The following is a 27750-nucleotide window of genomic DNA, read 5'->3' as shown; positions in this document are numbered from 1 at the left end:
TATTTAAAAATTAATTTAAACTGGGTAATTTTAGACTATGGAGGAAACGCTGGTTCACATGATAGAAATTAATACGTGTATGCATGGCTAGCGTTTCTATTTATGGAAATGATGTGCTGTGCAAACAGTGCTCAATTTCAATCTGCATTCCTTCGTGAAATTAGTTTTCCAAACTAATAAATGATGGGATGCTTGAAGACACAACACATTATCATTGTTTTGGCAACAAATAAACTCCACGCATAGGTGCATTGTGAGTTGGAAAAGTTAACAATATCCTGAGATTTACAATCATATTCCCATAAAATGGTAGTTGAAATCGTCCACAAATGCATCAAAGTGCAGAAACATTATGTGCCCGTGGAGGTACAAAGCAACTAGATTGCCTGTGACGTGATTATTTCTCTAAAGGGAAGACATTAATATTCTTCAAAAGAGGGGACTCTTTTATTATTAAAAAAAAAAATAAAAAATCTTAGATATTTTTAGTTAGTAGGGCTCTACAAATTGGCCCAAAAATTTGGAAGATTTTTCCCTCTTAAAAAAACACACAGGTCGGATCCATTTGAATATAATCTTTTTACTATTAAGCCCATAAGAGGGCAAACCAATACAAGAGACAACTTGTATCTATATTGGTTTCAACATGAACATGTCTTTTAAAGATCTTCATACCTACACACAAAATAAACAAATAAATAGTGTCCTATACTGTTGCTGTTAATTTAATTTAAAGGCATCTTTCAATGCCTCTGTCTCTGTGTGCGAACCATAGTTGGTGCTGGAGTGAGACCTGAGAACGGGAGTGAGACCAAATAAATGATTTGTTATTGATATCCTCAAGGAAAAATTTGTACTGTAATTCCAAAAACTTTTTTTGATTGCTATGAATGCAAATACCCTCTCCCTGCTGCGGAGTCGCGTTGTGAACTCTCTCCATCTTCACCACATGGTTGTTGAATTATGCGCTTGTTTCATCTTGACATACATTTAATTTTGAATCAATGAAAGTAACGCAGTCGGTAATGCATCGGCCAAGGCAGACGCAAACCATGTAATCTTTTTTTCTTTCTCTTTGTATAACATCAGGCGTGCCATGTTTGCAAAGTGCCACGCACACGCCAGCCAACACACACATCAAAGTCCAGGAGGGTGATGTGAGCAAGAGTCTGGAGGGCGAGACCCTGAAGCAGAGGCCCAGCCACACGTCTCTCTCGGAACCCCAGTCCAACATCTTTGTCCTGATCAAGATGGTGGAGGAAGTTTTCACCGTGCTTTACAGTAAGAAGAGGCCGTGAAGCCTCTTTATTAGGAATAGTGTTATAACATTACCATGATAATTTAGTTTTCTCTTTCAAATAAATACGACAACAAAGAGTATATTTATGAGCACTTAGTGCCGAAAACAGGATATTGTAATGATCCGAAACGAGCATAGAATGGGAAAAGATTAAAAGACAATGAAAAATGTGCAGGGGCAACATCGGTGGAATGAGTGTGAGTAAGGAGTATGAAAACAATAGAATACCAGACCATACCACAGCTAACATGGCAAAAAGCTGATCTCCTCCTCACCAAACCACAGCAGGCCTAAGAGAAAACTCTCTTTCTGGTATCAAAGTTTTGAGTGTCGACCTTGGCTGGATATACAAGGACCGTAATGCTGCAGGGGCACAGAGGCCCCTAGGAGAAGCTCTGAGGGGAAGAAGGGGATGAGATCTGAAAAATCATTTTCAACTGTGAACCTCAGAAGTGACTGACAGCGCTTCTGAAGATGCTACAACAGTGATATGATATTATCATAATTCCAAGCATGGGGTAGAAGCTGAGCTAATTACCCAGGTTTTTATTGAACCTCTCTTTTGAAGTTGATAGTCACATATGGATACCCACTGCCTCTCCTGCCCCACCATTGTGAATGTGCTCCGTCTAAAGGGAATGATTGAATACTTCAAGCTTATTATTATCAAGTATTCTGAAATAAGCAGATACCTTTAATATTGAAAAGAAAACCAACTACTAACGCTACAGAGGATAATGCGCCGAAATACTTTATTATTAATTTTTCCAATGTAAAAAAATCCCCATCAACAAACGTTGATTCCTCCGTGTCCCAAAAGCCAGTTTTCGGCAGAACTCCTCCAGGTCAGAGCCTAAGGGGTTGCCCTGTTCTGAGAGGGACAGTGGTAGTATTAAGTAGTAGTAGGCGGTCCGCTTCACCGTGACGTCTCCCTGGTCCCTGCAGGCGAGGCCGTTGGACAAAGCAGCCTGGTCCCGGTGCCTTACGAGTGGATCCAGAAAGAGCCCGGCTGCGTGGTGGCCCACGGGCTGCCGGAGGGGGTCTGCCTGAAGAAGCCCTCGGAGTACGACACCAAGACCCTCATGAAGATCCTGGAGCAGAGCCACCGCATCCACTTCTCCGTCAAGCGGTGAGTCTCACGAAACTGCGCGTCTGTGTAACGGCGGGATCGGTTTTAGCTGTGCTGTTCAATGGTGAATTTGAGTGGGAAAAAATTTGCTGATATTGTGTTCCACAGCGCAGAGTGAGTGTTGCTGTTCACAACTGTTTTGAATCGGGCAACGCTGGGATTTCGCTGAGCGTCTGCTGCTGTGTACGCCACCGGAAGAGTCAAAGATTGACAATTTCTGTTGAGTTTGTCGACCGATTTTTAAGTCTTTTGTTAAACGACCTGTGGAAGACACCTTACGATAATTCTTTATTCGTAGCTTACACTGTAACCCCCCGGTTGAAAGACTCCCCGCAATGGCAGCCCTAGTAGCTCCTCTATAACACATACAATGTGACTGGCTCATTAAGGAGGAATTACATGAGCTCAATAGCCTCTCTTCATGGCTAATGCAGCCACCGAAACATCCATTTGTTTTATTAAGCTGTAAAAAGAAGAACTTCTGTCCCATTTTGAGAAGATGAAGGCTCCATCTCGCCATTAGCATCACAGATGTCTCACGTTCCCTCCCCTACAAACCTAATGTGTTCTTTTCCGACACTGTGGGTAATAGAGTTTAATGTGATTAGGCCGCATTCGACACACTGGCTTTCACAAGGATGCAAAGTCATTCATTACCACCAAGCGAAAAACACTGAAGACAATGTGTGTTGTTTTCAGTGTACTATAGTGTTAGTTCATTATAATGTAGTAGTAAATAGTCTACTATTTAGTCTTCCCTTTGGTTTATAAACCAAGGAAACAGGATTTACAATTTTTAAGATGGGTGGGTAGGATAAGCATTTTGCATTGGATTTATTTTCTCTTTTTTTTCTCACTTCCTAAAATGTTAGTAGTATTATGTATTCATTGCGTTTGGTGTTATTAAAGCCAATTTGTCCTTCTAGACAAAATCTATAATTTTTCTACCGGCAATGGCGCTGTGGTATTTCAATCTAGTTTAAAGGGTAAAAATTTGCTATGGCTTCATTATTTGAAGCAGCATGTTGTGAAGGCTAATTCAATCGGGTTCGAGGCTGAATAACTAACACGTTCTCTTTTACATAAATTACATAATTGAGAGCCGGCTAGCACACAGAAAATATAGACAGTGCAGGAAGAAGAGATATATAAGTGACCCTTCCCCTCAAAGACAAAGAGGAGTTAGGGGCAAAAGCAGGAAAGCTATGCCTGGTAAATTGGCTAAAATTAACTTAACTGGAGGCTTTATTCATGGTCTCTCTCTGTGTCTCTCTCGGTCTCCATCTCTCTTCGTCTATCTAATAATTAGGTTGTCTGGGCCCCTGCGTATGATGAGCTGTTGATGGAGAAGATAATTGTTTTGATTAGATGAGATAAAACATTCAGATCCCCCTGAGGGGTGGGGGGGGGCGGGTTGAGGGAGGGGGCAGCAGTGGGATATTGATGCACAGGACAAGGTGATATCATTATCCAAGGACACTAGATTATACATCCCGGGGAAGAAGACAAAACCAATTTAATATCAAGCCATGGCTGCTCCATGTTGGAAAAGGGACGGTGATTATGCTGCACGCATTTGCTATCGCAAGTTGGAATCAACCGATCAATCTCTACTCCGTAGCCTGTTAATACATCTTTAGAGAAAGGATCCCATGAAGAACTGTTCCAAAGAAACAACAACGAGTCCCTCAGGGTTTGGATATGAAGGTAATTGGGATGTGCGCTCTCGTTATAATAAATGGACACTCACCGCTAGGCGTTCTATTCCATGCAAGGGCAGCTCTCGTGCAACACGAGGGAGCACCACTTCAGGGAAACCAGAAGGAACCCACAATAAGGTTGGATGTGCTCTTGCTCAATGTTTTCTCTGTATTTCCACAGACCGTCGGCGGACTCGCCGCGGGAGTCCAGGCCCGCCGCAGACCTCAACCACAGCCCCTCCCCGGCCAAGCTGTCGCCGGGCGCCCATGGCAACGCTGCCAAACCCCAGCCGCCCCAGGGACCCTCCACGTCCTCCAGCCCCCCCTCTTCCTCTTCCTCCTCCATCACTGCCAGCAACTCGGTGCTTTCCAGCTTCCTGTACGGCATGCCCATGTCCTCCAAGCCCCACCCCCTGGACAGCAACCTGGACATCAAGCCCGTCTGTCTCCTCAACCTGGGCAAGGAACGGGCCGGCGCCATGGCGACCGGGGGTGACATAGGCGCATCGGCCAGGGACGGTTATTGCCAGGGTGAGTGGAAACACTGTAGTGTGTGAAGGCTATTACTCACCTGAAATTCTGTTCCCAAGCCAGAGGGTCTATATATATGTTTGTGTGTTTTCAGAAGAGATGATCGGAGTGCCCAATGACCTAGGACAGAGCCCACCCGGTGTCCACATCTCCAAGAGACTGCTGTTCTCCATAGTGCATGAGAAATCAGGTGAGAAGAATGGGCCGGTTTTCCAAAGGAATATTTGACGATATCCGCTATATGTATGTATGGGTGTGGGTGTGGTTGGGTGTGTGTCAGTGTGTGTGTGTGTGTATATTAAACATTCAGTCCAATCTTCCTGAAAAGTTTGGACTGAAAAAATTAACGATAAACCACCTTCACAAGCCAAAGGAATATACTAACCTCTAAACTATTGAGGGGTAAGCTGTTTAAATGTCAAGGCTAATCTTTTAATACGATTAGACACAATTCTTAGAAAGAATGAGTAGATGGGAGAAGATTAATCCAGAATCGCATTACACGCAGCCATTTTATGCCAATATAGACAACGCTTTCCCCATGTATGGCCCTAGTGATTTAAACCAAGAAACTTTCGCCCCCAGAGAGAAATCTCTCATTAAGTTGGTTCGTCTCGTATAGGTATGTTTTATTAGACGGCCCTCCCACCCACTTAAAGGATTTACGAACCATTCCTCCGGATTCGCCTATTAACTGTGCTGCTCTACTCTTCAGAAAAGTGGGACTCGTTCATACGGGAAACGGAGGACATCAACACACTGAGGGAATGCGTCCAGATCTTGTTCAACAGCAGATATGGTGAGCACGTCTTCCACAATTGTATAGCTTCCATAGGTCGCCTGCATCATAGACTATAGGTAAAACCTGTCGGGACCGGGCTCCCATGGGATTAAATAATTTCAATCCCAGGGGCAGGGACCAAACTCTTTAGCTGCCAGAGTGGAGAACTCTACTGGCCTAGCATTGTTCTAAAGTGCAAACGTGACATTATTTTACCTGCAAAATAGTCAATTAATTGTCATTTAATATTGGACTCTCTGCAAGCATGTCTACTTTCCTAGTGTCAGCAGAAGTGTATTCCGTCTTGCAGTCACACAGTCCTGGACTGTCACTGAAGCAATGGCCACAATACTCTTCGTCCCTTTAAAGCCTGTTGCTCGTCCCTCGGGCTCTCTCTCTCTCTCTCCCGATCCAGCGGAGGCCCTGGGTCTGGACCACATGGTGCCCGTGCCGTACCGAAAGATTGCGTGCGACCCCGGGGCGGTGGAGATCTTCGGCATCCCGGACCAAATCCCCTTCAAGAGACCGTGCACGTACGGCGTTCCCAAGCTGAAGCGCATCCTGGACGAACGGCACGCCATCCGCTTCGTGGTCAAACGGTAACGTTTGGACCCTAGTAGTCGTCCACTACTTCAGCAGTATGAGCGTGGACGTGTTCCTAATAATCCCGGTTCACCTCGCAGGAATAGAGCTCTGTGAGACCATTTGCAATGTGTCCCGTAATTCATTACCCGACCAGTCCCAATACACTCTCGAGTGCCATTTATATTCCTGAGCAAAGCGTGCACAGCTTATTAGATGGATTATAGTGGAAAGTGAAAAGGCATCTGTTATCATATTTCCTGAAGAGATAGTCTGCACAATTGATGCAATCAGTTTCTTTGTTACTACTCTGCCTGTTCGCTGCTATATGGGATGATTACAATTAACGGAAATGTGGTTGCTGCTGTGCTGTCTCGTTAGTGTTAGTTATTGTTAATAGGCCACCAATACTGATGGTAATCGGGGGCATTTAACACAGACCTAAACTGTTGCTGTAAGGTTTCTCCCTGTAATTGAATGGCCAGCCCTCTTTCTGTCTTAAGTTAAATCTAGCTCAATTTCCCACATTGCCGTACTGAGATTGAGGCACTATTGTTTACCTACTACTTATGGTAGTGATTACAGCCGCAATGTTGGCCTTTGGTGTAGCATTGTCGATAGCTGCAATGCTACTTTAGTAACCTAAACACACACTCAATGTACAATTAGATAAACATTAGCTGTTACTGGGCCTTTAATTCCAAAGATTGCGGTAAAAAGTGTTGCCACAGAAGGAAAAATACTTCTTTATTATCTTCCAAAGGTGTGCAGTTAGGGAAATGCTACTTTAGTTTATTTTGAATGCAGCCAAATGTCCAGAGAACCAAGGTTGTGACCACAATTACTAATCACTATTTGATTTGATTTTTTTCTTCCAGAATGTTTGATGAAAGGATTTTCACAGGTAAGGCTACATTTAATTAACAATTATGCAACATGTATCCAGCATATTAAGAGAAAGTTGCATGTTTTTCCCCTGGACTTTGAATCCCCGAGGTTGTTACATCATGTAGCAGGACAGAAGCTTGCAATAGTTGCCATTGGCAGAGCAATATGATGTTACTCAAAACGGACCAGCTATCCACCTACATACGGGTTGTTAAAACAGTTGCTTTGTCTAGGCTATGCTTAAAAGTCTGTCTGTGCTGAACAAACGAGGTGTCAAGTATGCTGCATAAATAGAGTTTAAGCAACACAGGAAACTAACTTCAGCCCGCATATTGGTTTCTTTCTCCTCAAAGAATAATTCAAATGCCCATTCAATTTGTCAATGTTTGCCCAGTTCTGCAGTCCCACAGAAAGCCGCAGATGTGTTTCTCAAACTGGCCCTGAACTCATTATCACTCGGGACTGAATCATAGAAAAGGTGTTATTAAAACAGGACCTTGCGTGGTGGCCAGACAATCGTTCTATTCAAAAGAAATGGGTTTTCTTTGTAAGTAATTTGCTATTCACGGAGTCGACCAATAACAACACAAAAATTACTTTTGATTAACTTTGTTCCCCCTCTCGGTCCAACCTGACCGTACGCCCATCAGAGAACAATGTAACCACACTAACAAAGGGACTGTGAGCTCGCACGTAATCTCCTGCAGATTAATTTGGAGGTCTAAGGGCGTCTCACTTTTTTCTGCAACCGTAGATATGCTAGAGGTTTTATGTTGTGCGTAAAAAAACACTCCCCTGGCACACAACCCGTCCACCAATAGATAAAAAAGGACCCTTAAATCCTAATGGGAAAACAAGAACGGGTTTATGAGGGGAAAAGATGAAAAACATTTTAACATAGTGTAAAAACCTTCCTTTGCGTGAAGAATTACATAGCTGATAAAAACTCAACCAACTTTTGACATGCCGTCTCGGGAAGCCTCTATGCAAGAGTGCCCTGAAAATGACATGTTGTTGACATTAACTTTCAAGTGAATGGCCACACAGCTGTGTGTGTGTGTGTGTGTGTGTGTGTGTGTGTGTGTGTGTGTGTGTGTGTGTGTGTGTGTGTGTGTGTGTGTGTGTGTGTGTGTGTGTGTGTGTGTGTGTGTGTGTGTGTGTGTGTGTGTGTTGGCTGAGGCTGTCAACTGCTCAACTCCAGCTACTGATCAATTACAGGGCTGCATTTGTGCTGAAAGAACTACAAGCCCCTCGGTCAACTGACTTATTCCTCCGCTTTCTGTCTTCTTCGTTCTTTGTGGGGTTTGTTTAAAAAAAAAAAAAAAACACAAAGCTGCCGGCAAGATGGCCAAGGAGGACGGGCGCCACGACCTGAGCTCCATGTGCTCCTCGCTCGAGGACGGCTTCCCGGACAGCTTGTGTCTCCCGCACATCCCCGCCGTCGCGTCCTCCTCCTCCTCCCTGGAGCTCATCAGCAACCCTCATGGCAGCAGCAGGTACACACGCACACGCAAACACACACACACACACACACACACACACACACACACATGCAAAAACACACACCACACACACATGCACACGCACACACCCGCCAGGCTTGTCTGTTCACAGTAACATGATCTTTTGTTTTTGTTTTTGGTGCAGATCAACCAGTGCCTGTGGCAGTCCCTTTGTCGATTGTGAGGCCGGTGAGTGCAACGAAACACAAATAATGACTTGGTTTCACTTTTTCCTTTGCATCCCATGGGGCATTGACATTCAATCTCGCCAACACAACACCTGGATATCTAAACATAGGCACCCTACACAAACAACCTCTCTTTATTTGGAACCAACGCCGGAGGCCTGCTATTGGCATTGGTAGCGGGCCTATTAGCAAGCCAGACTCAGATGAGCTGTTTGACCTCTTGTGCCACCTGTTTATTTTGCCTCTGCCGCCTGTCCTCCAGGTCCTTCGGGAGAGTGCCTTCCCTTGAAGAGGATCAAAACTGAGCCCTCTGAAGAGGACATCATTCAGGTGACGGTGGCAGGTACGGGAAGGTGCTTCTCATTCCAGCCACGGTGACAACACTTGAAGCGTTGCTATTTCACTGTGGTAAAGGATTCTGTGGTTGACATAATTCGGGGTCACAGGGTTAGTTTTGACACAATGAACAAACTGTAAACACTTCTCTCTAGCCGGCTCCTGAGGCAGTTGGAAAGTTGACAATAATTGCAGAACAGGAAAATGTTTGGCATAATGCTATGATATCATTAGACCGGCAACAAAAGGGTCAACTACATAATTTCTTGGATAAGCTTATTATAACTCTTATATGGTTCAGTGAGTTCATTTGTTTCTGAAAAACAACAAAAAAAAATACGAGTTCACTGGTTCACCCCGTTGCAGAGCTGAGCAGCATGGAGTAGTTTGGAAAGTCTTGAGACGTATGCCAACGGCCAATAAATCAGTGGCCTACCGTACTGCAGGGGTTGTCATAGCGTAGCATTGCATAACAAATGTTGTGCTATGCATAACAAATTCTGGGATATTCTCTGCAGTCTCCTCAATCCCCGGGGGAGCCCCTCAACCCTGGGCTCAACTCCACAGGATGGCCACCAAACAACCGCTAATTGCCGTAGCTGTAGGCAATTGACTCTAATTGGTGCCAGGTGATGACAATCCGAACTAGGGCAAATGAAATTGTTCGGCAATAATTGAATCACAACCCACAACTGCATTTCTCCCTGTTTCACCCGAAATGTTGTGTGATCCCTGCAGACGTGCAACAGTGTTCCACCCGAGTGTTGATGCGTGATTTGATTCGTAGGGAGTTAAACGGCTTGGTGTTATGAGTGGAAGAAGGGCGGAAACCACATTTCTGAGGGTGTCATCTTGGGCCGCTTTACCGTCGCTCCTTGTGTCCTCTGGTGTACTCCTCTTATCTTCTATCTTGTCTATGTCCTTCTGGCCAGATGCCGGTGCCGGCGGCAGCAGCGGCGGTGGTTGTGGGGAGGAGCCCAGCGAGGTGCCCCCCGAGCCCCAGGCGGAGACCCCGGTCGCAGCCGTGTGCCCGGCCACCACTTCCCCCTCCTCTGCGCCCTTCCACCCTCACCCCCACCCTCTCTTCCATCACCAACTCCCAGAGAACCACGCAGGTAACCCACACCTGCGCCCCCGAACCGTGCCCCCACCCGACCCGACCTCCACCTCACACACCACCCCTCTCTCTTCCTGTACCGCTCCCCAACACAATCCCCCGCCACCACCACCACCACCACCACTACTCCAACCGCCACCAGCACCTCCACCACCACCACCAGGCCGCTCTGGGGCCCCCCTGCTCCCGCTCGGCATCCGCTTCGGGGTTGACATGTCGCGGCCACACGTATGGAACCACTTCTTAGGCACTACCTCCTCCCCTACACCTTGTCACGCCCCCAGCTCTGCCCCACTTCTCCACTGCAGCTCCCACTCCCTTCTCCTCCCAGCACCGCTCCCCGTAGCCGAGTAGCGCCTAGCCTCCCAGAACACTAGCGTCTTCCCCCCTCGCCCGGACCCACCAGCAAGCGCCTCTCATCCTCGCTCTGCTCTCACCCTGGGAAAAAAAGCACGTGCATTTTATGCAACGGTGATCCAGGGCTTAAATCGGGTCATTCGAAATCCAAAGATCAACAGAATTATGACTCACCGGTGCGAAAGTCAAGTCATAATCCAGGGAAATCTCTCTATTTGCAGTAGAGACTATTATGCGTGTTTCCAGAGGGGGAGCAGAGCCTTCCTTCTCCTCCCGTCCTGGACCTGAGGCTCCTGTTGAATAATTCTGTGCGCCAAAGCGGTCCCTTCAGATTCCCTTGTTTAAATCCTGACCCCTAGCTCCTGGCTAAATGTGTGAGTCATTTAAATGGCTCAGTGGCTCTCTCTTAATTAAGCCTACCAAGAGTGTTTGAGAAGATCGCCTTGCTTAAATAAGGCATATTTGTCCAGAAAAGCACAATTAAGTGGGGATATATTGCATTTAATTGGGGTATATATTGCATTTTTAGTGCGGCAATAGATCAGGGTAGCTCCTGCGATGGGACTGCCTGGAAAACATTGAATTGTTTAGCCAAGGACCTTTCCTCAAATGCTCTAGTTCTTTGGAAGTGACTCAGTTGTATTTTCCTTTTATTAATTTGCTTCTGCTATCTTTTTAAGTTTTCTTTTTCTTTCACAAATGACCACTAAAGGAGTGAAGTAAAGGTGAGTTTGGTGTATGTAGAAAAGTTAGCGACCTTTTTAGATATTCTCTTAGTTATAAACAGTAAAAAGAGAAACGATTCAATATTTCACAGACATGCATCGATCAGAATATGTCTGTGGCATATTGTGGCAATAAGCTGGAACCCTGCCCTCGTGTGTTTTCAATTAGCCAAGCGCTGAGTTTTTTTTGCGGGGTGAGATATCATCTGAATCACAAGATTCATATCTCCATGCTCAAAAAAAAGCCTCATCTGGCAAGGTTATCGCCCGCCGCTACCGGTCGACGCCTGGCAAGCCCTTAAGCTTTTCCTGGAAGTTTCTGTTAAACATTAGCTAAAGCTAAAGAGGCTTATAGGAGGGCCTGTGCCAAGTTATTGCAGTGGGGGCTTTCATGAGCGCAACTTTGAGGAATGTTTGGATCCCCTCGTCTCTGCACCGGGATGGGAACTTTAGAACCCACACAAAAAGTTTTTTATTGATGCAACTTAAGGAAATAGTTAATTTTATAATTCCCTATTTCAGACCATCGAGCCATGATGGCCTCTTTACCCGCGGTGGAGGCTTTGAAGGGGTCGGGAACGGGGAGTGTAGCCAGTGTCCAATGAGTGTTTTTGCTTTCATCTTTCAGCTGAAGATATGTCACCCAAAGCAGGCCCCTACGGCACCGGAAGGCTCTCTGAAGGTACTTCACATCCTTCACAAGAAGATCTGGTTCCTTCCTGATCGCACCAATAGATCAATAAGAGTGTCTGTCCTCGTTCTACAATGTGTGTGTTTGGTCTCATTTGTTTTTCACTTATTGTTCCCCGATAGGGAATATTGTGGAGGACATTGGTGAAATGATTCTCCAGCTCCGGAAACAAGTTGAGAGCCTTTTCAGCATCAAGTACGGTAAGGTTGTTTTAGCAAAGGGAAGGCTTATCCCCAATATATGTACGCACCTGTCGTCCTGGAGACTGTGAAGAACTTGCAACTTTCCCTTTAATGCACTTTTCATGGATTGAGCACAATCAGTGTATTCAATCAAGTATTTTAACAACCCTTGTCTTTGATGATTAGGGATATTGGATGCGTCATTTGAAAGTTGAAACAATATTCAGTGTTTTATAACCATTCCAGCATGAAGTTTTCAAACGGCGTAGCAAACGAAAAGCAACACGAATCTCAGCGGGTAGAGTGACATATATTTGAATACTGTCAGAATATGTGTCTTAACTGCGTGTGCGTGTTCGTAATGGGAGGGAGCTGTTTGAAAATTCAAACAGTGCACATCCTGCCCCAGTGCTTTGAGTTAGGGATTCACAGCCGGATCCCACTGGGGTTGAAGCGCTGATGTCCTTGGCTGTCTGGGCGGCGCCGGTGCCCTCATTGCCGCCGCGCTGCGGGCTTTCATAGCGCGCCCCGATTCAGAATAGAAAGTACCTGTTGATGGTCACTGGGAGGGATGTTGTTGCCGTTGAGCAAGTGTTTACAAAAGATGTTGGAGGTTTGGCCTTCCTCTGCTGTGATTCTGTGGTTAAGCAAATCATTAAAAAAATATCTTTGCACCACACAACCAATGTGTACTGAAGTACCTGTGTTTCATTGACAATTAAGGTAAGGATAGGGAGAATGTAAGGGGGGGGCGGCGGGGTGAATTAAGATTACATTGCTGTAGAGCTGGAGCTGGAAACTGGAGACAGAATACGGACAGATAACTCTGCTCTGTACCGCGTGCAGTGCTCTCATATACTTATCTTAACCGCACAACCTGGTATTCTTGAATCGATGGTTTCCTAAGATCCCAGCCTCTTAGTGCGTATCTCAGAATAAAACGCATCAGTGTGCTTGTCCTGCACTTATGGCCCGCCTTGACATAAGTGCACATGAAGCGCACTGTGCGCACTTTTATACTTTTTTATATGGACCGGTTGCTCTGATGAGCATTGAGATTAATGCGTCACAGTCTGGTTACGCTAGGGTAGACGATTTATCTTGGAGGATTTTCTTTGGTCATATTTGTTGAAATTCTCTTTGCATCCCAACAGCAATCCAAAATCAGAATCTCGGACAAAAAATAATTATCTGCATCTGTGGCTGTGGCTGTCGCTCAGATTCCTCAAGTTGAGACTTTCAAAATTGAGCTTACTCTGGCCGGGATCTCCGCATTGCCTACCCTAGCCTTAAGTTTGGATGAGAGAGCCTGGGCTGTAGACCGATAAACCCTATCCCTCCCTTCCTCTCTGTCCTCCTGCCCCTCCAGCTGAGGCGCTGGGCCTGCCCGAGCCGGCCAAGGTGCCCTACTCCAAGTTCCAGATGTACCCGCAGGACCTGTACGTCACCGGCATGCCAGAGGGCGTCACCTTCCGGAGGCCCAACTGCTTCGGGGCGGCCAAGCTGCGCAAGGTCCTGGCCGTCGGCAGTCAGATCCAGTTCATCATCCGGAGGTAAGAAGGAGACCAGCAGGATTATGTCTTAGTGAGCTGAGACGGTAGAAAGAGAGAACAGCGCCACCCACTGGATGGATGGGCTATACTATAGCTTTAAAAAAAAAAAAAAGGTTTGTTTTGTGAGGATTTGAATTGTGTTGATTTGCATTCTGCTTCCTTTTACTGCAGGCCTGAACTGCTGACAGAGCTCGTTAAACAGGAGATGCCCCCCATTCCTCTCTGTGATGCAGGTAGCTTTTTTTACTTGCCTGTGATACGAGTATATTTTGTGTGTGTGTGTGTGTGTGTGTGTGTGTGTGTGTGTGTGTGTGTGTGTGTGTGTGTGTGTGTGTGTGTGTGTGTGTGTGTGTGTGTGTGTGTGTGTGTGTGTGTGTGTGTGTGTGTGTGTTTACAGAGTTGGATGCTAGTTTTATGAAGCAAATATCACTGGCCTCTGCTTGCTCAAGCATAGCAGACATTTTTCAACTTTCATTATTGTGAAGTTTGATATATGGATCAGGCATTTTAAAATGTTAAGATAGCACTCAACAAAGGTTGGGGAGAAATTGAATCTGCCAAATACCTTTTTGAATGCCCTTTAGAAGTGGCAATTTCTTGGCCTTAAAGCCTGTGTTTATTAAGATAATTTAAACGGGTATCATTTCAGGTTGCCTTTTATCGTATTACCAAGTTTGATAGTGTCACTGAAATAAGGAAAACTCAAACCTCCGATCTCGGATATTTCTGGAAAACTAATATCAATAAACAAACATTGTTTTCGTTCCATGCAGACTTGGATAACAAGGATGCCTTAACCACATCGGATGATATGATCCCTTTATCTAAGAGACCTGGCTACACAGGTAACCACCACCTACCCACACAGAAAAACATGTCTGACTCACTGTCAACAAGTAACCTTGGATTAAAGCAAATAGATAACAAAAACATAGCGAATAGAAAATACAAATGTAGTGTTTTCTTTCAGTTTTGTAAAGAACTGAAAGAAAAAACAATTTTGTTTCAGTTTGTGCCAAATTTATAATATTTAGGAAGAAAGAGTATCCACTCTCTGTGAGATTCCAAGCAAACCTTTATATTCATCATCTGAGGGGGGTTTTCATAAAAAAAATATGCACAAGCATTTGCACATACACATGTCAGTAAAAGGTATATCACGCAAGCCCAGTGAAGCACTTAAGGAAGCCACGGCAGCTGAGGCTTGCTCTAATAGCGGATGTGGCACTTAAACCACAGCACATACAACCTTCTCATCCAACTCTCTCTGTCTCTCTCTCTGACTCACAGAGTGCATGGAGGGCAAGCTCTCCCGGGCCGACCTGGCCAACACGCTGCGGGAGCAGGTGCAGGACATGTTCAACCGGAAGTACGGCGAGGCGCTGGGCATCAAGTACCCGGTGCAAGTGCCTTACAAGCGGATCAAGAGCAACCCGGGCTCGGTGCTCATCGAGGGCCTCCCGCCGGGCATCCCCTTCCGCAAGCCCTGCACCTTCGGCTCGCAAAACCTGGAGCGGATCCTGGCCGTGGCCGACAAGATCTGCTTCACCATCACCAGGTGAGACTTGTGGCTTTAAAGGGACGCCTCGGTGTGTCCGTGAATACACTCAGATGTCGTGTCGGAGGATGAACGTGACGCACCGACCACAATGCTACAGCCAGTATGGTCTACTTTTTGAATTAAGTTCTTGGTCAGAAAATGTGGCATCCGATCACCTTACAGTGCAGAAGTCCTCGTAGCTTGTCCAATCAAAATAGACTTACTGGGATCCTCTCTAAAATATATATTGTAGTCCTCTGCTTTTCTTGGGGTAATTCAGTGACCTCAACCTGGCAACCCGCGTGAGCTTTGAGTCTGGGGAGGGGAGGCCAGGCGGCGACACTCTCCAATGTTGTGAATTCCAACTGCATTACCCATTTTAGACTGTTTAAATGTTCCATATTGTAAGAATGAATCAATAGGGGTGTTTGTATCGCAGTAGGAATTTACCATAATTTCAATGTCGTAACAATTTATCTGGATAATTTATCGTACTTGTTTCATTTGCACTGCTGATGATGCCTGGTAATAAAAAAGCCACCATTAAACCTTTTTATTTGCTTATGCTCAGCATGTCTTTATTTTTTTTGCAGACCTTTCCAAGGACTCATTCCAAAACCTGGTGAGTAAAGTCTCAAGAAAATGTCAGTTCTTTGCCCTGTACCTATAAGCCTCCATAAAACTTTACCCTTTGATATGAACAAACCTTCATTTGTATTTCTTTCACAGCACCAAGGCGTGTCACCTTACTCAAGAAGGCCTTCGGCTCCATAAGCGGTAAAGACTGGATTAACACCAACGTTGTTCTTGACTTTGTGTAACGGCACCAGGCTGTTAGGGTTAGGCCATCACTATGCAGTGTGTACGGTGCCACTAAGGTGTGCTCTTCATCCCACAGACGACGAAGACATCAACCGCATGGGGGAGAAAGTGATGCTTCGAGAGCAGGTCAAGGAGCTGTTCAACAGGAAATACGGTGGGCACAACTGGAACAACCTCTCTCAGTGTGAAAGCAGCTTAATGCATCAATGCACTTTGGCTGGGGGTTGTGTAGCATGGTTTTATCAAAGCTCATCGCTACGGTGTGGACACCATTAATGTCAATATAATATCAGCTCCCAAGGTTATTATTATTAACGGTAATAGCCCACAAGCTTTCAAAAAATCCCCGTGGTGAATACAGGTTTATTTTGGTTTGAGAGACGGATGCGTGTATACGATCACACAGCATACAGTGTCTTAATTTACAACTTCAAACGCACCTTGGGATGCTGAAGAAACTGATCTTGGCAGATTCCCCCCCCCCCCCCCCCCCCCAAGTAATATTCAAAAAGTTAATTGATTCAAGCAGCCTCAAATGGTGATGCACGCGCAAACGCAAGTTAGAAAGAAAGACGAGAAATGGCCTGATAAGTCACGTAGTTCGCTGCTCCTCCAGAAGATGTGATATGATGTGATGCATGAGTGTTTGAAACGTGTGACGTCGGTGGGTTCAGGTGAGGCTTTGGGTCTGGACCAGCCCGTGGTGGTGCCGTACAAGCTGATCCGAGCCAGCCCGGAGTCGGTGGAGGTCAGCGGCCTGCCCGAGGGCGTCCCCTTCAGGAACCCCAACAACTACGACCTGCTCTGCCTCGAGAAGATCCTCCAAGCCTCCGACCAAGTCAGTGTTGACATCAAGAGCCAGCTACAGTGAGTGGACCCACCATCGGAGTAACATTGACTATGGACTCTTCTTTATTTCTCTTGCCAGGATTAAAATATAAACGTTGAAATTCAACGTTTATATTTTTTGTTTTACCTATTTTTCACCACATCTACTGGCAGGGCTCACACCCAGAGAACTCAACTTGAATTCTCTGGGTGTGAGCCCTGCCTGTAGATGTGGCAGAAAAAACTACTTCCAACTGAAAAGGGTCACAATCTGAGCTCTCTTGTATTCCCCTCACGCAGGCCTTTTGCAGAAATATGTACCGAAGCTTGCAACACAGGTACGTAACCTTGGGCTGCCTTTGGGGGTCTGTTTTGAACAAATGAAATGAAACATTAAGTGCTTAGAAAGGCCTGCCTTTATGTGCCTTTTATGTTTTGGTTTTGATCTCAGAGGGGACAGAGGTCTCCATTAATCGACGCAAACGCAAGCGGGTCCAGGAGTGCAACAGACTCCCTGAATCATCCAACACGGGAGTATCGCCTAATCAGATTCCAGTAATGGTGGGTATTTTACAATCATATATAAGCATGCCCGCTGAGTCAAAGAGTTCTGATGTCCAGAGCGCTGCTGATTAAAAGAAACCAAAATGATAAGGACCTTTTGTGACATCCGTTTCCAAACCATCATCTCAAATAGAAACTGACACCCGGTTTGCGATTGCGATGCGATAGCTAAAAGCCCCATCGAAGTTATCAGCATCACTCACGTGGTTTTCTCTCTTCCAGCAATGGCCCATGTACATGGTAGACTACAGCGGAGTGAATGTGCAGGTTCCAGGGAAAGTCAAGTACTGACGGAGTTAAGCTTTCCGTGACGTCCAAGGGACGGAGATGAAGAAACGACCCTGGTATTTATTGCTATTCCACAGGGAACATTTACACTTTGCCTGAGTGCCGCTGCTGAAAAGTTCTCTACCAAAAAAGAAAAACCCACAAAAAAAAACTACCCCCCCCCCCCCACCCACCTAGTAGGAATGAAGAACTATGGAATGTATTTTGAATCAGTCAACAGCAAGCCGGCTCACTGGATGGCTTCAGTACTGCCGAAAAGCTAGCTAGCAAAGAGACGGCTATCAAATGTTTTCTACCTGAGACAAGAGGGAGAAGAAAAAGAGGATTGATGCGACCGTGTCATTGGTTTTGAAAAAGCTCCATGTAATTTCTTACTAACAATGCATTTCCCCTTTGCATTTAACTGAGTGTCCATCCGCGTGGGTGACGTCGTGGATCCCGTGTGGATCCGTCTTTTGCTTTGCAACACTTTACTGACAAAAAAAAGGCAAGTCTTTGATAACAATCTGGTTCCACTGATTATGATATTTGTATTTTTTATTTATTATATTTATTATGGAAAAAAAATTATGTGCAGGGATGTAAAATACAAGAATACCAAGTTCTTACTGAACGGCCAATGACACTAAACGGCAGAGGTGCTGCATAGCGTAGCGTAGGCGTTAAGAGGTGACTACCGATCACACAGCCGGCATTGAAGTGTCTTAACCGGGCCCACACAAGCCATCAGGAGTTCAAGGACACAGGATGATAAACATGAACATTTCGCCTATCAGCCTTTGTAAAACATTTGTGGAAAGATTATCCAGATGGTTGGAATTGCAGTAGTAGCCGTGCCCACGATAAACCTTTTGGTTTTTAAGAAAATAAATGTTTTAAAAAAAAAAGATATAGCCGCCTCACTTTTTCATTTTTGTTAGTAGCACATTTACAGTATGTAAAAATAACTCATGTAAGTCAAACTGAATGTAACATGTAAAGGAAATGAATGGTATGTGTATTTCTGCAATTGACCGTCTCTGGACTAACAATATTTAATAATGCTGTACCTTAATGCCAATTAGGCCTTTTAAATAAAATGTGTTGCCTTGGACCTTTTGCGTGTTTGTAAACCATGACACAACCTTGTTAGAGCTGCCCCCAACAAAGAATGTATGCACTCAAACCCCATTATGACCCCTAGTATACCCCATTACCATTATTATTTAGCATGTAAACATTAATTGGGTTTTTGTCGGGTGGAGTAATCACTGGAAATGTTCCACATCGAGGTATTTTTGTGTAACTCACCTTTCAGGAACACACCCAGGCATCAGGAGTTTGTGTGACATTTTTAGCCATGTGAGCTTGGTTGTTTCTGGTTACTTTTTTAATTTACTTTCCCTTTACAAAACTCATATTACCTATAGGTGCAAGACAACTATATGTCATTCCTAACAAAGGACCGAAATACCTAAATTTGACCCACAGAATTTGATTAACTGGGTTCCGAGCCTCCCAGCTCCCCTTCGATCTAGCCAACCATGGAGAGTATAGACATGAGGGTTGCACCAACACACATATTTGCCAACGCAGAGAACCGATCCCATATGCCAATAGGTTTCTTTCGATTTAAAAGCTTATAAGGCTGGCCCATTTCTGAACTCCATCAAAAAATAATGGACAGTATTTTATGCTATAAATGTTTATCAAAACAAAAAACAAAAAAAAACGATCTGTTGAATTGAAAATAAACTTCTACAAAATATAATCCCCATTGTATTATCTTTTTTGGTTTCGCAATAAGAAAAGACTGAGATAAAGATATCCAGTATCGGATAAGTGCATCTCTATTTAACACAACTTCAATATTGTGTAATAGATCTGCACTACCTGGGGTTCTTTCCATAAAAGGTATGTTAAAAGATGGGAAAGCTGTTTTTTTTTATATGCCTCAATACTTGTTAAGCATGATATTCTTTGATTACTTGGTTATGCAACCGTCTTAAAAAATAGATTTTTAAAGGAAGTTGCCTTTACCTGCCAGAAGGGGGCGCTAAACGGAGTCGACCTCATAAGGGTCACCAGAAGATCGAGAGGAGTCGACCCCACCGTCGGACACCATCAACTTTTCATACACACCAGCATTTACAATTTAAAAAAATCCACAAAGCAATATATATTTTAAAAGTAAAATATCTTTAAAAAATGGAATAGTAGCAGGTAAGTGTAAAATAAAAGACTCCTCATTCAACATTATGCGGACCAGCATGAGACCAGTTTGGCAAAATTGTTCTGGTACAAATTGTAGTTGGACCAGCAAGTGCTTCAATTATTCCCTTAGAAAAAGGGAAACCTTACTTGCAGGAATGGACAATTTTTTTAATGAAATTACGTTTTTGAAATTTTGTAACACAAGCAAAAAGAATGTGTTTGTGGACACAAGTGTGTACTCACTGATAAAAGTGAATAACACAGGCAGACTTAAAAGGTAGGATATGTGATTTGAGAGCCAGAGAAAGCTAGATTTCAAAGGTAAATTAATCCATACAAGATTTCTTTCCTGTGTTGATTCTATTTTAAAAGTATTTTCCAGTCAGTGTTGATTTCCAGCAATCAAATTAAATGGTATTCAGTTCTTGACCAGTAAGTGAGCAAAAGTAGTCCTGAATAAACAACATCAATTTGGGATGGAGCGAGACCAAACAGCGACTTTCTAATTTAAAAAAAACAGTTTTTACAGTTTACGTTCTTTATTGCAGAAATCAATTTTTACCCCTAAAATCATACTTGGTTTGCATACATCTCAAGACTCAGTTTGACAATGCTGCAATGTGTCACAGGCAGGATTAACACAGGCTAACAATCAGATGAGCAGGCAGCAGTGGGCCAGCCGTGAACAAGACATTGGTGTTCAATATACATTTGCTTTTTGTCTGAGTAAGAGCTTTTTTTATCCCTCTGTTGTCTTGATTGTCACAACGTGTCGTTCACATAGCCGAGGCTCTGTCGATACAACTGACGTTTCGTCCCATCTGGTCCCCTCGGACTAAAACACAGTCCACGTGTCTGGGCAGAACCCATTAATTGTGAATGGCAACTGCCAGATATTGGTTTTACAGAAAGAATAACCCCCATAATGTCATCAATGAGTGATTAATCACACAATAGTGAGAACAATACATAATTAATGCATTTTCCTCTAGTGGTATTTGTGTAGTACATGATCAATTTTCATAATTTATTTGTCTTTTTTCTTTTTATCAAAGGCTTGTTTAACTGGGGTTAACATGTACAACAAAGATATTGCCTTGACAATTAATTAGGCATATATAAACATACGCTCATTACTTAATAGATTTTTCTGTGTGCCCTTGCACTAAACACAAAGGTTTAAACAAAATACTCCATTTCTTTTTCATTGCATAAATGACCTATTAAGAAACCCCCAAACCATTAAAAGAAAAGCTAACCATGTTACTTAGTTGCACTGCGAGAACTAAAGTGCTCAATGAGATCTTTTAATCTCCCACATAAGCTGCCATTTTCATGACGCCGGTATACACGAGACTCTCGATGGAAAAAAATAAAACCGGACAAGATAATAAATCCTAAATATCCTCCGTAGCCAGTAGCATTGAATGCATCCACGTTTACCTTTTTCCTCTTTTTCCACACTTGGTGGAGTACAAGAAAAACTGAAATATAGGTAACCAAGGGTTGGTGCTCCACGAGGATCTCTCGCCGTTCACTGTTCTGGGGGGGCATCAAGACTTCGGGAGGGGGGGGGTTTGACCACAGTCGTCTGGTAGCTCACAACAGGATCCTCCAGAAGATTTTGCGTAGTCTGCAGAGCCTTAACTCGCCTTTCCTAACAATGACAACAACAGACTATAACGCAGTTCAAACCCGACCACTCCGTGCCGTTGGATGGTCATCGAAGCCACTTCATTCGTTTTGCTGTTTATTGAGGTTGAACCCGGGAAACAGTCAACAGTGATCAGGGGTCGGGGGAGGGAGGGGTTCAGTCTTAGTGGTCCACGAATGGAGAAGGAGAGGGGGTGGGGGGGCTGGGGGTGCGGCGGGTCCTTCCGGACCTAGCTGCCGCCCGGGTGTTTGAGGGAGGCCTCGTTGACGCCCTGAGAGGCCAGCTCCGAGAGCACGTTGTCCAGGTAGTTGGGGTCCGGGTAGCCGTGGCCCGACAGGTTGGACATCATCTCCGTCTTGTGGTGGATCTCGTTCCACACCACCGTGTCGGGCTCGCCTGTGGTGCTCGACGTGCCCACCGTGAAGATCAGCCGCCGCATCCACGCCACCTTCAGCAGCTCCAGCACCTGGCGTTTATAAGACACACACAGAGACGTTGGATTACATTTTTTTGTGGTTCACCGGGTAGAGTGCGTACCATTAAAGCCCAGTCCTTAGCAGTCCTTAAAAAATAAATAAAAAATAGTGTACCAAACAAAACTACCATCCGCCCACCTAGGCACATTTAAAAAAATAAAAATATAAACCCTTTAGACAGATGAGTTTGAGCCAAAGCGCCAGTGCTCGGCAGGGAAAACGACTTCTCATTCGGCGAGATGAGGCCGCTGAGCCTCAGAGCGCGAGTGAAGTGGATCCGCGCTCCGGCGAGGCGTGGAGCCGCAGCGTGTCTTTTGTCGCGCTCACCAGATTGAAATCAAGAGAGCGGCGTGTTTAGGAGCGGCACCGGGGGGGGGCCAGTCACTCCCCGTCCCCGCGCCCCCCTGAAATAGACTCGGCTCGCGACAACACCGCCCACGTAATAATCTATTCCGACGGGGTGATCGTCGTCCGACAGCGGCTACGCCGTCCGGCTTCTCTGTTCTTTAATCTCAACAAACAACAACAAGAACTCAGGGGGGGTAAATAAATAAACAAAAGAAAAAGGTAGGAACCACTTTATCCGGGCGGTGCATCTCCTGGTAGCGAGCTGACAGATGGAAGTAGTTCAGACCCAGCAGAGAGACTCCAGACTCCGGAGTCTACTGCGTCTAAACGAGCCCCATCAATTCACACCTGTGGCCAGCGGCCCAACCGCCGTGGCTCACGCTGCTTCAAGTGGAAAACACAAAACACAGATCGGTGTGCGTTACGGGAGGGTGAGTGCATTGGAGGGCCGGGGGCCGGGGAGGGGTCCACCTGGGTGAGCTCTGATTGAAAGACTGATTTGGCGGAATGAGGGGCCCCTCGTTGCATACACCTCACACAGAACAGAAACAAAAGAGGTGTGGAAAACAGATGGGCTGGCTAGGTGGACGGTGACGGCGAGGGCCATGCTCAGAAAACAAATGATGCTTCTTCTCTCACCCATGGAGGGGGGGGGGGGTGAGAGAAGAAGCATCATTTCGGAGGCCATTAGCCTGTGCGAGAGAGGGTGCGTTCATCAGCGTTTATCAATGGCGTTGTTGTGAAGGCCTCGTTATTAACCCCGCTGGGTACAGGCTGGGCTGCGGGCCGCTCCACCACAACATTTACATGCGGTCGTTTACCAGATGTGGACGTACAAGCTAGGGCTGGGAACAAGGAAAGGACAAGGCAGGAGATTCAGGTGAGGAAGGAAACAGTGTACTTTAGAAGGTTTTTTAGTATAAAAATAATATCGATATTATCAACACCGGTCTGCACTGGCTAAATGGTATATATGCTCACTGATCATTGTTTCTGTTGTTCTGTGCTTGTCCCTCCCTCTATGTGTATATTATGGACCGATAGTAAACCTATATCCTTCTCATGAAAACAAACCTTTTCGTGTGCATGTGTTTTTTTTTTTAAAGGGGGTATTTTTGCATTTTCTTTTTAAAAAGGTATTTTATTTTCATTTTGGGATTTGGACTCTTCTTGACCCGCTGCTTCATGTGGGCAGAGCGGTAGTGAATCTTTTCTGGAGCTTTCCCCCCGGGGCGGCTGCAGCCTCAGTCTTTAAGGTACCCTTAAGATGGAGAGCCGTGGGAGACGGGCGCACCGCTGGGGCCTCGGAGCGAAGGCACGCGCACCGGGCCCCGCGTGGGGGGCGGACAGCACCCACAGGGTTGCTAGGTGACAAAGGGACAATAAATAACCTAGACCTGCACACCGTAAGATACCGTTTTTCACATGAGCACGCTGTGAAAGGCCTGCGGTGTCGCTCGGCACCGCGCTGAGCTGTAGAAATGAACAGAGTTGGGGGGGGGGGGGGGGGGGGGCTCCCTTAAAGTACCCCAACATCCCCGATGTGTCCTGTTTGAATGGAGAGTAATGGTCTGTGTTTATAAGCTGAACACAACCGCCACCAACTTTTTAAAATGGGAAATTCAGAATCAGATCTGTCTTTCATGACTGACGCTCGGCCTCTAGTGAACCGCACCACCACTCTTTGTGGGTGGAGTACTTGAGGTTGCTCGGATCACAGCCGGTCACTTGCTTGTCGACTTGTCTCGGCAGCTTACTGCACCATAATACAAACTGGCAAAAGCTAGTTCTTCTTAATGCACTGTGGGGACTGGGGAGTGTGCTTGGACATCAGTTCCTTCCCTTTCCCCAGGAAGAACATCCCGTTTCTCATAGAACTGAACTCCGCCCATAGGCTGAGCAGTGCAATGGAGAAGGTCGGGGAGGGTCTCGTGTCCTCTGTTTTAGTGTGTCGCGGTGACTGAGACTGCATGTCTGGTCTGTTGCCGGCATCCTGACCAGCTGCATCACTGTGTGGTATGGGAGCTGCACTGCATCCAACGGCAAGACCCTGCAGCGCAGAGTGAAGGCTGCTGCTCGGATCATCGGTGTCCCACTCATCAACGGAACCCGCCTCTCCCGCAGAGCAGCCAGCATTGTGGGGGACCCCAGCCACCCCTCACACAGCCTCTGGGAGACAGTACCGCAGCCTCCGTGCCGGCTCCACCAGACTTTTTCACCAGGCTGTAAGGAAACTTATCTCTCTCCCTTCCCTCCCCTCTGCCCCCACAAACTCTGGACTCTGAAACCCCCTCCCATCTGCCCCCAAGAACACTGGACCTTTTACTTTTTTAATTGTATTGTATATATACAGTGTTGTTTAACAGCTTTGTTTGCCCAATTTTGTTTGCCCAATTTTGATTTTTTTTGGCACAATTTAAAATGTATTTTATCGAAATATTACTTATATAATTTAATTTTTCATAATTGTATCATTTTCTACTTATTGCACTATGGGTCAGAGACAAATGCAATTTAGATTCCTATATTTTTCTTGTACATATTTTGGAATTTACAATAAAGCTGACTTTGACTTTGCAGTGACTGGATGTCTAGTCTAATGCGGTGACTTTGACTGGATGTCGGGTCTGTTGCGATGACTGACTGGATGTATGGTCTGTTGCAGTGATTGACTGGATGCCTGGACCCCCCCTGACTGTAACAAGCCTGCTCACTGGCCAGCACCTCATCACCATAGATTTTTTTAATGAATAAAAATCTTTACTTGCATTACTATGCATTTCAATTCTGGCAGCCATTGCACTCCTAACCAATCCCTGGAGGGAGGGACCTCGACACCCGTGCTCCTCCTTAAGATCTCTTCCTTGCTAATTAAGGGAGTTCTTCCTTGCCCTCTGGGGGGCTAGGGTCAAGGAGTGTCATTAATGTATGGGCTGTTAAGCCCCTTGAGACTGCGACCGTGATTAAGGGCTATACAAATAAAATGTAATTGAAATGAAAAAATTAATGTAGCATGTGTGTAGGGAAAACAATATAACCCTTTCAGACAGTGTAAACTGGTTTCTTGTAGTTCTAACAAAATTAAAAAGAGGGTTATTTACACGATTCTGATGATTAATTACCATAAGTTAAACAGGCTTAAAGGATGCTGCAGTCAGGGCTTTGACAACAGCAGCAGCAGACGGCGAGAGGTAATTGCACATTCATACTTAGTTACGCCTTTCTGCAAGCGTGAACAATTCAACAGCAATTTCAATCCCCCCCCCCCCAGCCCCTCCCAAGGTTGTATTGATATATTGCTGTACGTTTAAATTGGCCAAAGACTTTTTTGCATTGTGTGTATATGTGTGTGTGTTTGCACGTTGCCAACCCTGAGATGACACGAGGAGACTGATCGACCCACCCAGCAGAAGATAAAGTACAGCAAAGTAAAGAAAGTATTTTCTTTACAACAAACTGCACTTAAAACTGTGCCCTTGAGGGAAGTGAAACTCTCCCACTCAAAGATAATGAAGATGAATATCTGTACAGCGATTCCATCGGTAATCTCCCTGATTATAGACGTGATACCATCTTGTGAAGAGGTATAATATAAGATAATTGATTTTGGGCCGATATTAGGGCTGCTCGATTATGGGAAAAATCATAATCAAGAGTCACGACTATTTTGGTCAATATTGAAATCACGATTATTCAAACGATTATTTTTGAATTTGAAAACATGGATTTCAGTGTTTCCCCTAGGATGGAGTTGCAGCAGCGGAGGTGAAATGTTACGTTTTTCGCGCGCATTTTTTTTTGTGTGCTCGCAAAGCGCACCCTGCCGGGAGGTTTCTATATGTCTGCTGGCAACATACATACAGTTCATTTGTGCACAGTAATGAGCAGGGGAAATAAGAGGAGATTGTACATATTACAAGCATAATATTTAAAACCATCTTTTACATTTATTTAACAAAAAACATTTTATATCAACAACCACCCTATGCATGAAAATCCCATAACCCAAATACTACAACAATCGAAAAGGTCTGTGCCTCAAACCAATGCATCTTTCCACTCCCTCCCCTCTCCCCATCACAAATGTTGTAGTAGGAGCATAAATAGGCCATGCCTCTATTGAACAAGTTTTGGGGCTCTAGAGTCAATAATGGCGACGCTACTGAAAATGTTTCTAAAAAATATGTATATTGACATTTTTGCTAAAAAGAAATTTCCTAAAAATAAGTAGAGATATATTTTTCAAAAACATAAGGTTGCAGTAAGACCATAAAGAGCCCATGTATGGAAAACGTTTTAGGGATCTAGAGTCAATAATGGCAACGCTATTAAAATTATTCCTAAATAAAAAATCTTAAAAGATATGAGATACATTTTTCAAAACTAAAGGTTGTAGTAGGACGATGAAGAGGCCATGCCTCTATGGAACAAGTTTTGGGGCTCTAGATTCAATAATGGCGACGCTATTGAAATTTTACCATTGTGGTCGTTTTCAGTTTTGCACTTTGCAAACGGTCCCTAAGCTCGCGGCTGAAAGCCGACTACTCGTAGAAGCCAATGCAATTCAGTTTTGCACTTTGCAGACGGTCCCTAAGCTCGCGGCTGAAAGCCGGCTGCTCGTAGAAGCTAATGCAATTCACCGTTCGCTAAAGACGGCTCGTTTGGATGAAAACAATGTTGTAGCTGATTCTCTGGGTTACTAGACTCAATTGTGTCGCAACGATGTTTCACTGATGATCTATTTAACCGCAAACTCCGAATCTGCGGAAGTTCCTCCGTTAATATGAAGCTCTCCTCTCCTCTTGTTAAAAAAAAGAAATTCAGCAGCGGCGGTACGTTGCATATAGGGGAAACACTGGATTTATTCAGCATGTCTCACCCAGAAAAAACTTTGCAACAGAACTTTGACATTTTGCCTTAAAAGAATACACAAAATGGTCAAAAAGAAAATGTTCCAATCTAAAATAATATACAGATATGTATCCAGCTGTTCTGCCCTTTCCCTAAAACCTAAATTATTATTATTTTTTTTAACGAAAAACTCGATTATTATCGAAATCGCGATCAAAAATAGATTAATCGCCCAGCCCTAGCCGAAATGCAACCTAGACAATGTATACCCACGCTGGAGCAAAGACCTCACTAAACCATCTGCAAACATTAGCCAGCGTCCCCCAGCTTCAGTCTACCTGGGTACATCCTTGGGCAGGAGGCCTTACCCCTAGCTGCTCTGTGGTGACACGTAGCTGTATACACTGAGGTTCAACTTGGAATCAAGCCTCATGTAGGAAATTTCATAGGACATCTGGGCTTTCAGAAAACGCTAAACCAGAAGTTCCACTGACATTTCCGTGCCATGATGGATGAAATAGGCAAAGAAGTTGTCATTCTCATGTCCGAATAGAGATGATGATCCTCAAAAGAGATGCGTTAATTTGGATAAGAGCGTCTGCTAAATGCCCTAAATGTAAATCG

At 44.9% G+C, this 27750-nt stretch overlaps 2 protein-coding genes across 3 annotated transcripts in view; one reads left to right on the top strand and one right to left on the bottom strand.

Moving 5' to 3' along the window:
* Positions 1-19928, top strand: part of gtf2ird1 (GTF2I repeat domain containing 1) — a 26759-nt gene extending 6831 nt beyond the window's left edge. Inside the window, exons 4-27 of the mRNA XM_056593646.1 lie at positions 1090-1281; positions 2246-2429; positions 4311-4660; positions 4755-4850; positions 5376-5459; positions 5857-6040; positions 6902-6927; positions 8245-8407; positions 8559-8602; positions 8864-8944; positions 9870-10052; positions 11765-11818; positions 11950-12027; positions 13379-13562; positions 13734-13795; positions 14336-14407; positions 14853-15120; positions 15696-15724; positions 15832-15879; positions 16001-16078; positions 16599-16791; positions 17053-17090; positions 17204-17313; positions 17539-19928. Of these exons, the coding sequence (XP_056449621.1) occupies positions 1090-1281; positions 2246-2429; positions 4311-4660; positions 4755-4850; positions 5376-5459; positions 5857-6040; positions 6902-6927; positions 8245-8407; positions 8559-8602; positions 8864-8944; positions 9870-10052; positions 11765-11818; positions 11950-12027; positions 13379-13562; positions 13734-13795; positions 14336-14407; positions 14853-15120; positions 15696-15724; positions 15832-15879; positions 16001-16078; positions 16599-16791; positions 17053-17090; positions 17204-17313; positions 17539-17607 (2870 nt within the window). The 3' untranslated portion in view covers positions 17608-19928. The remainder of the gene's footprint in view (positions 1-1089; positions 1282-2245; positions 2430-4310; positions 4661-4754; positions 4851-5375; positions 5460-5856; positions 6041-6901; positions 6928-8244; positions 8408-8558; positions 8603-8863; positions 8945-9869; positions 10053-11764; positions 11819-11949; positions 12028-13378; positions 13563-13733; positions 13796-14335; positions 14408-14852; positions 15121-15695; positions 15725-15831; positions 15880-16000; positions 16079-16598; positions 16792-17052; positions 17091-17203; positions 17314-17538) is intronic.
* Positions 18951-27750, bottom strand: part of dtx2 (deltex 2, E3 ubiquitin ligase) — a 20847-nt gene continuing 12047 nt past the window's right edge. The window contains exon 9 of one of the 2 annotated variants that reach the window (XM_056593647.1): positions 18951-21917. In XM_056593647.1, the coding sequence (XP_056449622.1) occupies positions 21681-21917 (237 nt within the window). In that variant the 3' untranslated portion in view covers positions 18951-21680. The remainder of the gene's footprint in view (positions 21918-27750) is intronic. The other variant, XM_056593648.1, reaches the window with a different exon arrangement.

This window comes from Gadus chalcogrammus, chromosome 7 (genome assembly GCF_026213295.1).
Source record: "Gadus chalcogrammus isolate NIFS_2021 chromosome 7, NIFS_Gcha_1.0, whole genome shotgun sequence".
In the NCBI taxonomy this organism is placed as follows: Eukaryota; Metazoa; Chordata; class Actinopteri; order Gadiformes; family Gadidae; genus Gadus; species Gadus chalcogrammus.
Note: the sequence above shows the minus strand (reverse complement) of the source record. Positions and strands in the feature narration are given on the sequence as shown.